At 37.1% G+C, this 11,189-nt stretch overlaps 2 protein-coding genes across 2 annotated transcripts in view; one reads left to right on the top strand and one right to left on the bottom strand.

Moving 5' to 3' along the window:
- LOC109820287 (ruvB-like protein 1) overlaps positions 1 to 349 on the bottom strand; it is a 17,925-nt gene extending 17,576 nt beyond the window's left edge. The window contains 3 exon segments of the mRNA XM_020386417.1: positions 1 to 11; positions 14 to 79; positions 165 to 349. The exon segment at positions 1 to 11 is cut by the window's left edge and continues 118 nt beyond it. Of these exon segments, the coding sequence (XP_020242006.1) occupies positions 1 to 11; positions 14 to 79; positions 165 to 245 (158 nt within the window). The 5' untranslated portion in view covers positions 246 to 349.
- LOC109819977 lies at positions 5,411 to 10,698 on the top strand. The gene is made up of 5 exons (XM_020385998.1): positions 5,411 to 5,643; positions 6,619 to 6,689; positions 7,041 to 8,999; positions 9,523 to 9,721; positions 9,824 to 10,698. Exons 1-5 carry the CDS (start codon positions 5,574 to 5,576, stop codon positions 10,417 to 10,419), a joined length of 2,895 nt encoding a protein of 964 aa, XP_020241587.1. The 5' UTR covers positions 5,411 to 5,573; the 3' UTR covers positions 10,420 to 10,698.

Here is an 11,189-nt window from a genome sequence, read left to right as displayed (position 1 = left end):
CCCCCCCCCCCCCCGCCGCCTCCCTCGCCGCCACCTGGCCCACGAACCCCGCCGACAAAGGAATCGCATTCCCATTCACCTATTCAAACAGAAACCCTAAATCCCCTAAAACCCTAAACCCTAGGAAAAAAAACTCAAAGAGAAAGAGACGGGGGAGTGCTTACATCGAGGCCGAGGCCTTTGATGTGGGTGTGAGTGGCGATCCGCTGCTTCTTTGTGGTCGACTGCACTTCTTCGATTCTCATTCTTCTTGAATTTTCGATTTTCTAAGATTTTTTTTCCTTTAATTTTGCTTTTTTTTTATATTAATGCTTGTTTATTTTGGGGATTATTAAAGGGCGGGCCTTTGCTGCCTTTGAAGTCTGCGGTCAGTTCACGATTGTGAAGCTTAAGTAGCTGTCACCTCAGCCCTAACTTCGCGAAGTTGCTACTAGACCCACTTAAGGCCCACTTAGCTCAGTATGGGCTGCATTAGTTGGACTCATTTGCTTAGAAGTATTGGGCTTCCAAAGGATTTGACTTTCTCAAAAGTGAGAAGTCTACCACTACCTACAAATGGGAGAATTCAAGATTCATTGTTTATGCTACAGTAATGTTACAGTAAATATAAATTCAGTATTATTGCAGTAGCATTTTAAAAGAAAGATTACTGTGACAGAGGTGGGAACTGTAGCGTTCTTTGAAAATACTATAGTATTAATATTGTAGCACGGGTATACTGTAATAATTTAAAAAACACGGGATATTGTAGCAATTCAAAAAAAATCTTGCTGCAACATTTAAAAACATGATTATTGTAGCGTGAAAAAAAATTATCGCCGTGCTTTGCACGAACAGCACACTAGTTAAAAAGAAGAGGAAGAGAAATTTGGCCTTAAAGGCTTAAAGCATCGGCTTTTCTTGTTTTGATGAAGGAACTAAGTAGGATCGTTTGGTAATTTACAAACTAAACCAGATTTAGAAACTAGTTTTGTGTTTTGTTTTTTTTTTGCTACAGTATACGTTTGATGCCTATTTACTGCCTTTACTAGTTACATGATAAAACACTTCTAACATGAATATAACTCCTAAAAGATCATTTAATAAGCAAACACTAATTCCTAAACATATGAACCTAACTCTATCTTTAGACTACCAAACTCCTATAAATAAAATTTCTAAGGATAACCAACTCCAAACCCATTAGAGTTAGAATTATCTTTCAACAGAGTTTTAGATACGTATCTTTTGAAGAACACCCACAGGAAATTAATTTTCTAAAATTCCCGAAGTGTGTTGTGAGGTTTCTCGAGAGCTCGATTCTCCTTCTGAAGAATTGCGGGAAAGTTTACCGTCAAAAATAATAATAAACAAATAATCTTAGTAAATCTTAGTTGTTGTAGCACTCAAACTCACCTTAAACTAATATCAACAATTCTATCAAAAAATATTTGCGGCGCGCCACCAAAAAAACAAAAGATCACAAAATATTACAAGTGACTAAACGCTTAAGATCAGATGGAGATTTAGTCCACACGTCGCAATTCCTTCAATAAATTGTTAAGCGAGCGGACAACTTTAAACTACACATGTAGGTCAGCGGTAGGAGGTCAATGGTCAATAATGGTGTGTTTGGGAGTTTACTAAAGGCTTGTTTGGATTGAGGGGAATGAGGGTGAAGGGAAGTTAGGGGAACCATTCACCTCCATTCATCTTGTTTGGGAACACTTAGGAGGTGAAGTTAATTCACCCTAGTTCCCCTTTGTTCACCCCCAAATAGTATAAAATTTGTTACCCCCCAAATTGGGGTGTAACCAAGGGGAAGAGAACTCTCTTCCCTTCCCTTCCCTTCCCTTCTCCCAGTTTCCCTTAACTTCTCTTCACCCCTTACAAATCCAAACAGGGAAACTGAGTGAAGGAAAGGGATGGGAAGGGGAAGGGAATTCCCTTCCCCTTGGTTACACCCCAATTTGGGGTAACAATTTTTATACTATTAGTTTCCCTTAACTTCCCTTCACCCCCTACAAATCCAAACAGGCCCTAAGGGAAGGGAAGGGAAGGGAAGGTAAACAACGGGAAGGGAAGGGAAGAGAATTGTAATATGTGTTTGTGAGTTGAGTAAGGTGAATGAAGGTGAAATGAAGTAAATATATGTAAATTTACATAAATGACTTTATACTAATAACATATCAGCTTTTTTATTTNCCCCCCAAAGGGGGGGGGGGGGACCAAGCAAATTTACCCTCCATTCCCCTTCCTTCCTCCTCTCTACCCTCTTTAAAAAAAACTCTCAAACAAGGTGAAAGCTGCATTTCTCTTCCCCTCCCCCTCTCTACCCTCCATCCAAACAGGGCATAATGGAATCCTTTTTCCTACCACTCATTATTTTATTATTGGGTTTTGTTTATTTTTGAAACAAAATGTCATTATCGATTTGAACCGGTCAATTAAGCAGTCTTATTCCATTACTTAAGGGAGTGTTCCGCAATCTTAAAACATGACTAAATTTGAAGTAGTTTTTGTTTAACTAGACCAGACTTGGTCTATATATGAGATGGTCCAAAAGAAAACTAGTTTAGAGACTTGAATTTGAACTGGAAAAAACTAGTTTATCTTCGACGCAAATTATTGCTAAACTAAAAACTAGTTTTTGGACTAAGATTGTATACACTAAAACTAGTTTTGTGACGCTGTCAAACACATCCTAATAAATGCATGTTATATGCTATATATGCATACTTCAAAGAATTCTAATGAGAAACATATTACATCCCAATTTGTCACTAAATTTAATAGGTATGTTGAATTTTAAGCCCGGTTAGAATTCAACAAATTTATTTAGCTTAACCAATTTCTCTCGCTCAAATTTCATCATTGATAATTATCTTTTTGTATTACCCTTCTCCTTATCCTTCAATTTAACATCCGAGGGATCTTGTTAAGTTAGAAAAAAGACTATCTTGAGAAGATCTAGTTCACTACTATCAGATGGTTCAAACAGAGAAAGATACTCGGATTAAATATAATTAAATTCTATTCAATATACATCGCAAAACGAATAAAATTTTCAATATGAATTTTTCAAGAACACTTGAATGCACAAGAATTCTTAGAAATGTAATCCAAGTGGAACAATTTTTCAAAACAGCCCCGTTTCAAAAAAAAATTAAATCGACCGTTTTTTTTCCCAAAACTGATTTGTTTTGTGCCACGTCAGCCTAATCACTTTCCTAAACAGTCGGGGTTGTCAATCCCGACTATTTAGGAGGGTGTTAAACCCCAATTAGAAGCCTTACAACCCTAAAAATTTATATCCTAAACAGTCAGGGTTGGTAACCCCGACTGTTTAGAAAAGTTATTAAGCTGACGTGGCAAAAAAAGGCTGTTTTGAAAAATTGTTCAATCCAAGTGTTATCCGGAGACAAAAGATAGTAGATCACCTAGTTTTATCCGCACATTTTCAGGATCGCAAGCACCACAAATAACGCGGAGGCACATTTAGTATGCTTCTGACCTTTTCCACGTCACTATCACCCAATTTCGTCGTCACGTGCGATTACGTCCGATATCAACGCCAACCCTTTTCCACGTCAACAGACAAAAAAACCCAAACGTGTAGACCCCACACAAACAGCTCTGATTGACAGAATCCTATCGAGTCAATCAATAAGAAGGAGACAACAAGTACCAAAAGGGTTATTTCAATGTTAGCTCTCAAGTCTTTAATACAAATTTGATAATAGTCCTCTTTTAGTTGATTTAAATGGAGTAATCCAAAGCTTCACTGTTTCTGTGACTAAATGCTACAGTAAAAAATTACTACTGCTTAAGCATCAAAACAAATATGCCTTGCGCCCGAAGTTACCATTGCTACAGTAATTTACTGTGGTATAAACTGTCATATACGAAGTTACTATTCTTTCTACATTATTACTATATTGTGAACAGTAAAACAAATAAAATGTATTAAAACATGGATTATTTTTTAAGTATAAAAGAGTATATATTATTTCCAAATCAAATGTATTAAAACTTGGATCCTTTTTTAGTGTAGATGAATAGATATGATTATCTTAAGCAAATAATAATTAAATCAAATATATTAAAACTTAGAGGGATGCAAGTTCAAAATACAGTGTTTAAAAAAAGAAGGAGTCATGCTTTGTACATGTGCACACTAGTTTTAATATAAGAGAGATGACGTATCGGATCTAAAGTCTTTAGTTAAAAAAAACTAGTAACTCATGAAGGGAGCCCATATTTTTCCCTTTTATATTGTAAAAAGTAGTGTAAGTTAAATAGCACAGTTAGCATTATCCTTAACACTTTAAGTTACCGTTTGGCAAATGGTTAAGTGAGGGGTTAAGGAGACTTAACCATTTTTTAACCCGCCAAACATAAAAAATCTATACAATAGTTAAAGTGAGTTAACCCTCCATAATTTGCCAAACATAAAAAAATATAGAAGAGTTAAGCTAACTCCTCTAAAGGGATTAAAATGAGTTAATCCCTCAAAATGAGGGGTTTATTAATACTTCTATTTCAAAGGATTAAGAGTTAACCCTTCTAATTATAAAGAAAATAGTCAAAATCACTGTTATTCTCAAACACTAAAACTAATCACAAATGCTAAAATAAAACTTATTTAACGGGTTAATAATTTAGTCATTCAGGTTATCGAATGGGCTAAGTACATTAATCATTCTCTTTAACTCTTTACCAAACACCTACGAGATTTGGAAACAAATTTGAGAATATGAAGATATGGTCCATGGAAGACCGATTTCAAAGCAGTTAAAAATATTTGAGGGGATGTTCTCAAAATATGAAGATGTTGGGGACACTTGCGAAAAATTAAAGACGCAGGGGACTAATATCGAAAGAGTGGTACTAGGGGCACACCACCAACCACAACTTCAACCACACCCCCTCTCACATTTACTACAGTGCACTGGGCCCCACATGGGATTTTAAAATTTTAAAATCCCATGTGGGGCCCGGTGCACTGTAGCAAATGTGAGAGAGGGTGTGGTTAGAATTGTGGTTGGGGGTGTGCCCCTATCATTTTCCATATCGAAAAGGTCCCTAATAAAAACATGGAAAAATTCATGTTCACCCCACTGAACTCCCTCACGTGATCCGCGCGAGAAGGAAAATCCCGCCCCGAGATCCTCCTCCCTCTACTCTCCAGCACAGTATACAAAGCAAACGGTGCACTGTAGCAAATGTGAGAGAGGGTGTGGTTAGAATTGTGGTTGGGGGTGTGCCCCTATCATTTTCCATATCGAAAAGGTCCCTAATAAAAACATGGAAAAATTCATGTTCACCCCACTGAACTCCCTCACGTGATCCGCGCGAGAAGGAAAATCCCGCCCCGAGATCCTCCTCCCTCTACTCTCCAGCACAGTATACAAAGCAAAATTTCAAAAGTTCAAAATTAACAGTAGCGGGTTAAAACTAAACTCTCTCTCTCTCTCATCCCCCTTTTTAAGCAAAACACCGTCATCTCCTCCTCCAAAAATTTCCCAATTTCTAGGGTTTCGACCCCCGACTTCCGCTCTCCACAAAGATCTCTCATTTTTTGGGCGGAGGGAATGGACTTATTTCAGCAGCGGCACGGTGGCGGATCGGCGAGGAGAACGATCGGGCGAGCACAAGTCGAAGGTTCGGTTCGATCTGTTTTGAACTGATTATGGGTTTTTATCCAGCTATTTCTTTCCATTTTTGTGGCGCTTTCCCTTTTTTCTCCCCTCTTATGGGAGACGAAATCGGAATTTTTTTGAATTAATTGCTATCCTGAGCTGAAATAAATCAGAAAAGATATCTGTTTTTAAATTTTGATATGCTTATTTTCCCATCTTCTTTGTTCTCTATTTTATTATTATTATTTTTTTCTTGTGTACGAATCTTTGTGGTTAGTGAGCCTATTCCAGCTAGTTATTGTTTTTTTTAGTCTTTTCAGTACTTATTGATGATGTAAAATCCCTCTGTAATATGATTTTTAATTCTAAAAGTAGATTCTTCCCATCTTTTGAGTTGTAAAGAGAAGCCGAAGAGGCGTTTGATGTAATTGAGGCATTTCATCATCTAATAATGCTCACTTTTATGTTGATGCTATTATGGGGAGTATTATATGAGCAAACTATTAAGGAAAACAATATAAAAGTTTTCCAATTATAGAACTCTTGTGATTATAGCACTAATCACACCGATAACAGCCACGGCCATCAAATTTGATAGCCCGTGTTTAGATAAGCTCGCCAATATATCCACGCCGGTTATTTTCCCTTTGAAGCTAAGCAGTGTAAATTATTACATCTGAGTATGAGCTTCCTCAACGACACTTTTATGAAATCACTAGGAAGAATGACACTAGATTGACCGAGTTCTACGGAAGCTTACTTTTATAAGTTAACTCTCAACTGGGAAGAACTCTATGCGTTTGCAGGATTTCTAGTATCGACGTTTTTTAATTCAATTTTGTTCTAAGTTTTCAAGAAAATTACCTGGACTAGTTTTTTTTTTTTTTGACATTTTATTTTGTATGCTTTCCAAATTAGATGCTTGTATCTGTTGGGCTCTTAAGTTTTCTCATTAGCCATGAGACTTTATCTAATACCAAGAGGATACATTTTTCAGGGAATAGACAGTTGAAAAATAAAACAAGCACTTCAAATTATATCAATCGACCCCCACTTGAAGGGCATTGGGTAAGTGCTTTCATTGCATGAGTTGTTTGCCAAGAGGTTTAGACTACCCTAAAAATGACTTGATGTATCTCGCATGTTCAGTGGTTTTCTGGTCTTGCTTTGTCGTCATAAGATTTAAAATTATTGCGTTGTTTGAGCAGAGCAGATCAATGTTTCCAACGAAGATTCTATGAATTTTGGTACTGATATGTTAGGCTAATAAACAATAGCATCAATGATAACCGTTTCTCTTGTTTCGCTCACCTTTAAGATAGAAATCAACGTACTTTTCATTTTATACTTGCTGGTGGGTCTGAAACCATTTATTGGCTGTATAGCCTGTATATGATGTGAAAACTCTTTGTTCTCCAGGTTGGCTCTGAGCCTCCCCGAAGTTCATCTAAAAGAGCTAGTGCAATGTCAATCAAAACACTAATACATGAGGAAATGGCAAGAGAAAGGAAAGTAAGCCAGTCTTCACCAAGTGTTATTGCAAAATTGATGGGTCTTGATTCCCTGCCCCCTTCACAAGCAGTTGACAAACAACAGAAGGAGCCTAGTTACTCTTTATCAAAAACAACACATACATCTTATGAAAACTGTTCACTTGGGATGAACACCAATGAGCATCAGGAATTTAAAGATGTCTATGAAATTGAGGACTCAATGAAAGTTGAAAAAGGAAAACTCCAGCCAGCTTTTAAGAGAGATTTACATCCATACAAAGGTGATACTGATGTTGCCTTTGTAAGGCAAAAGTTCATGGAAGCAAAGCGTCTCTCGACTGATGAAACTCTTCAAAGTTCCAAGGAGTTCGGCGATGCAATAGAAGTGCTTGATTCCAATAAAGATCTTTTTCTAAAATTTCTTGATGAGCCTGATTCTTTGTTCACGAAGAATCTACATGATGTGAAGGGTTTTTCACCAGCTCTTCATGAAGATCACATCACGTTATTAAGGCCATTGAAATCTAAACAGGATTCTGCACACTGTAAATCAGAGGTAATGTCTGGAAATTGCGCTCAAATGCAAAAAGATTCTATAAGCACTTCAAGAAAGTCAAATACCAACCTTTTCAATCACCTGCTCAAAGAACACAGTGGATCTCTTTCACACAAGTTGTTGAAGTCACGAAACGCAGGCAAAAATAGGTCTAGTGCTCGATCCACTAGGATTGTCGTTCTAAAGCCAAACCTGGAAAAGGCCCAGGACATGGTAAGAAATGTTTCAGAATCAATTAATTCCCATGAGAATAATCTGTCTGGTTACATCAGGCACAATGAATATCAGCATTCTGGAATTCAGGAATTACACGCTGAAGAAAGGGAGCGGCAGAATTTGTTTGTTAATCTAGAAGTTATGGGGCAGAGAGTAAAGGGTTCAAGAGAAATTGCTAGAGAAGTTACAAAACAAATGAAACGCTCGGTAAGCAGTGGTTCAGAAAGAATGCTTGATTCTGGGTTCAATAGGCACATCAAAGGTGGAAGCTCATTTGACCCAAAAAACTCTGGGACATGCCAAAGGAGGGACAACTTTGATGAGTGGAGTAGAGCCTCAAGCGCCTCTACTTCTTCTTCAATTGAGTCATCTGTGAAGAGGGAGGCAAGAAAACGGCTATCTGCACAATGGAGGATGACCAACCAAAAGGAGGCAAGGTATAATGGTGGAGGACCAAGTACTTTAGCTGAAATGCTTGCTATACCTGATAAAAGAGGACCACGAGATGTTCTGGATTCATACGGAGTACAGAAAGTTTCAGATTATGAATTGGCTAGAGGTATGCTTGGTTCTCAGTTTTGCTCTACTGGTATCAGCAGTAAACGTTGCTCCAAGGACAAACTCTCCACAAATTTACCTAGATCTTCATCTCTTCCAGCTTCATCTTCTCGTAGTGCTCCAAAATCCAGTAGACAGCAAGTTACTGATGGTGATAACTGTTATATGCTTAAAGATGTTCTCAACTTAGGAGTTGTTGACTACTCCCATGGGAATTTAAATCAGAGAAGAATATCACGAAAGAGCTCTAAGTTTAGAAGTTACAAGATTCGATCTAATTCTGCTGGCGAGGAAAATAAGCTACCTATAAGAGAGATTCGTGTTGACAAGAAAGAATTAAAGAATGTGATTCAAATTTCTGACCCTTCTGCAGTGACTCTGATGTCTAAGCTCTCTGATGACACTACTGCCGACACTAGTACCCTTGATGGCGGTTCTTCATTCACAGAGTCAATAGATGCAGAAAGACCTTTCATAACTAGCGAGGAACATGTACAGCAACCAGTGCATATGGGAGAATCTTCTTGCACCAACCGCATTCATGAAATTGTAGAGGTATGCTTATGAGTTTCTATTAGCATAACATCACTTGCCTTAATTATAAAAGTAAAGTTCGAAACTTAGCTCGTGTCCTGTCATGTCTAACGTATCAAACACTCTTTAGCTTTATCTGTAATTCTGTGACCTACTTATACTAACTTTATTCTATTTTTGGGTGCATGTTATTGATTTAGGTATTGCATGTACTTATAGGATTATGTCAGTCGACCTCTTATGCCATTTAATTTTTACCTTTTACTTCAGAATTCGGTAGAGACTGGCCTTTTCCTGTGCTTTTATACTTTGTGCTTATAGCATATGGGCGATCAATTATTTGTAGCTGCACATAAATTATCGACAATCTTTGTTTGTAACTTTGTGCACTTTGTGTTGTTTGGCTGACTTTAGAAACCAGTTATTGCCCAATATTATGTCCATACCTTTTAATTAGCTAGAAAATTGAATTCTGGCTGATGCTTTTGAAAGAAAAATAAAAATAAAAACAAATCTTGCTAAATAGATCATTATTTATATCCAGGAGACATCACCTGACTATCTCCAGGAGTCATCACCTGACCATCCTCAAGTAGATTCTACTCAGTGCGGTGGAGCAGAATGTGAGCTTACAAGCTCCGTTGATGCTAAGCAACCAAGCCCTGTCTCTGTTCTGGAGCATCAGTTAGAAGAAGGTGAGTCAAGCCCAGAATGCTTCGAGAAAATCAACACTCATCTCCAAGGTAAATAAATCAACATGCTATTAGCCTATTTGATATATCTCTCTCATAACAGTTCTTTGCCTGAAAATTTTGGAACTCCACCATTCTGTTATTGGTTGGCAGGACTCAGAATGCAACTGCAACTTCTCAGGTTGGAATCTGATACTTACAACACAGAATGTGAAAGTACTGGAGAGTGCAACTCCCCTCCTCAGAATGGACAGATGCTGCAAATTTATGAAAATGAAGAGGATAGAGATTATTCATACCTACTTGACATAGTGACCAATTTGGGCTTAGATAGCCTTGCGAACACTTGTTGCTTTCTAAAACACCCAGAGGACCTTGACGTATTTGAAAATCTTGAAGAGAAGTATGGAGTCATCGTAGAATGGTCTAAATCAGAAAGAAAGTTACTGTTTGATGTTGTTAGTTTGATTCTAGAAGATACTTTATCTCCTTGGACGGACGAAGAGCCATGGTTGAATCCAAAGAGAAAATTTGGCCCAGTTTGGGACCATGAGAGGCTAGTTGAAAAGGTCTGGCAAATGGTTATCAGACTGAGGAATGATTCGAGTGCAGGAAAATCAGAGGAGAGTATTTTAGATCCGAGATGGTTGGATTTTCGATACGAGCTTGATACAATAGGAAAAGAGATTGAAGGGATGCTGAAGGATGATCTTCTGGAAGAACTTATCTCAGAGTTCATCTTAGGTTAGTCTTTCAATTAGTGAAGCATGAATGTGAGATTGAGTAATGCTTGCAATGTCTTTAAGGTCATCACGTGCTCGATGACTTCAGCAGAAGGAGAAAATATGAAAGAAAAGAATTGAAAAAAAGATGTAAATTTGCGGTCTATTTTGCTACGAGTGTATGTGTGCTGCAGGGTTCAAATGTATTTTTTTTTCAACAGACCACAAAAGCCTGTAAGTTTTCTAGTGTTTTTGACTGCATTGATGTTGCGAAATGGGAAGAGTTTATGTTTGTTCACGTTGTTATATGTCTTTATTAATTAGTTATTAGTGCCTGTTTGTTTGCACCGAAGTAATTATGAAGTAGTTGAAATAAAAGAAGTAGATGCTACTTTTGCTACTTCCAAACAAAAAAATATGTTTGGTTCTTTGAAACACTTACTTCCAATGCTTCCTTACACGGCGCCTACGTGTCATCCTTATTTCTAAAATATTTTTGCAATCCTCAATACTTAGAAGTAGTTCGGAAGTAGTTGAAATGCATATTAATTAGGAAATAAATAATTTTTTAGAATATTTTCTTTATTAGTTACTTCTATCAACTTTTCATTGATAAAATTATTTCCTAGTAATATTTCCAAATGTTATCCAAACAAAAAAAAATAAATGAAGAGGAAGAAGTTCTACTTCCATTACTTCTAAAAATATATGAAACAAACAAAAAAAATTCTATTTCCACTACTTTCTACTTCATAATTTTGAAAGTTATTTCTATAACCTACTTTTTACTTCTAATA

The sequence above is a fragment of the Asparagus officinalis genome, chromosome 8 (assembly GCF_001876935.1).
Source record: "Asparagus officinalis chromosome 8, Aspof.V1, whole genome shotgun sequence".
In the NCBI taxonomy this organism is placed as follows: Eukaryota; Viridiplantae; Streptophyta; class Magnoliopsida; order Asparagales; family Asparagaceae; genus Asparagus; species Asparagus officinalis.
This window is presented reverse-complemented; position numbering and strand designations above follow the sequence as displayed.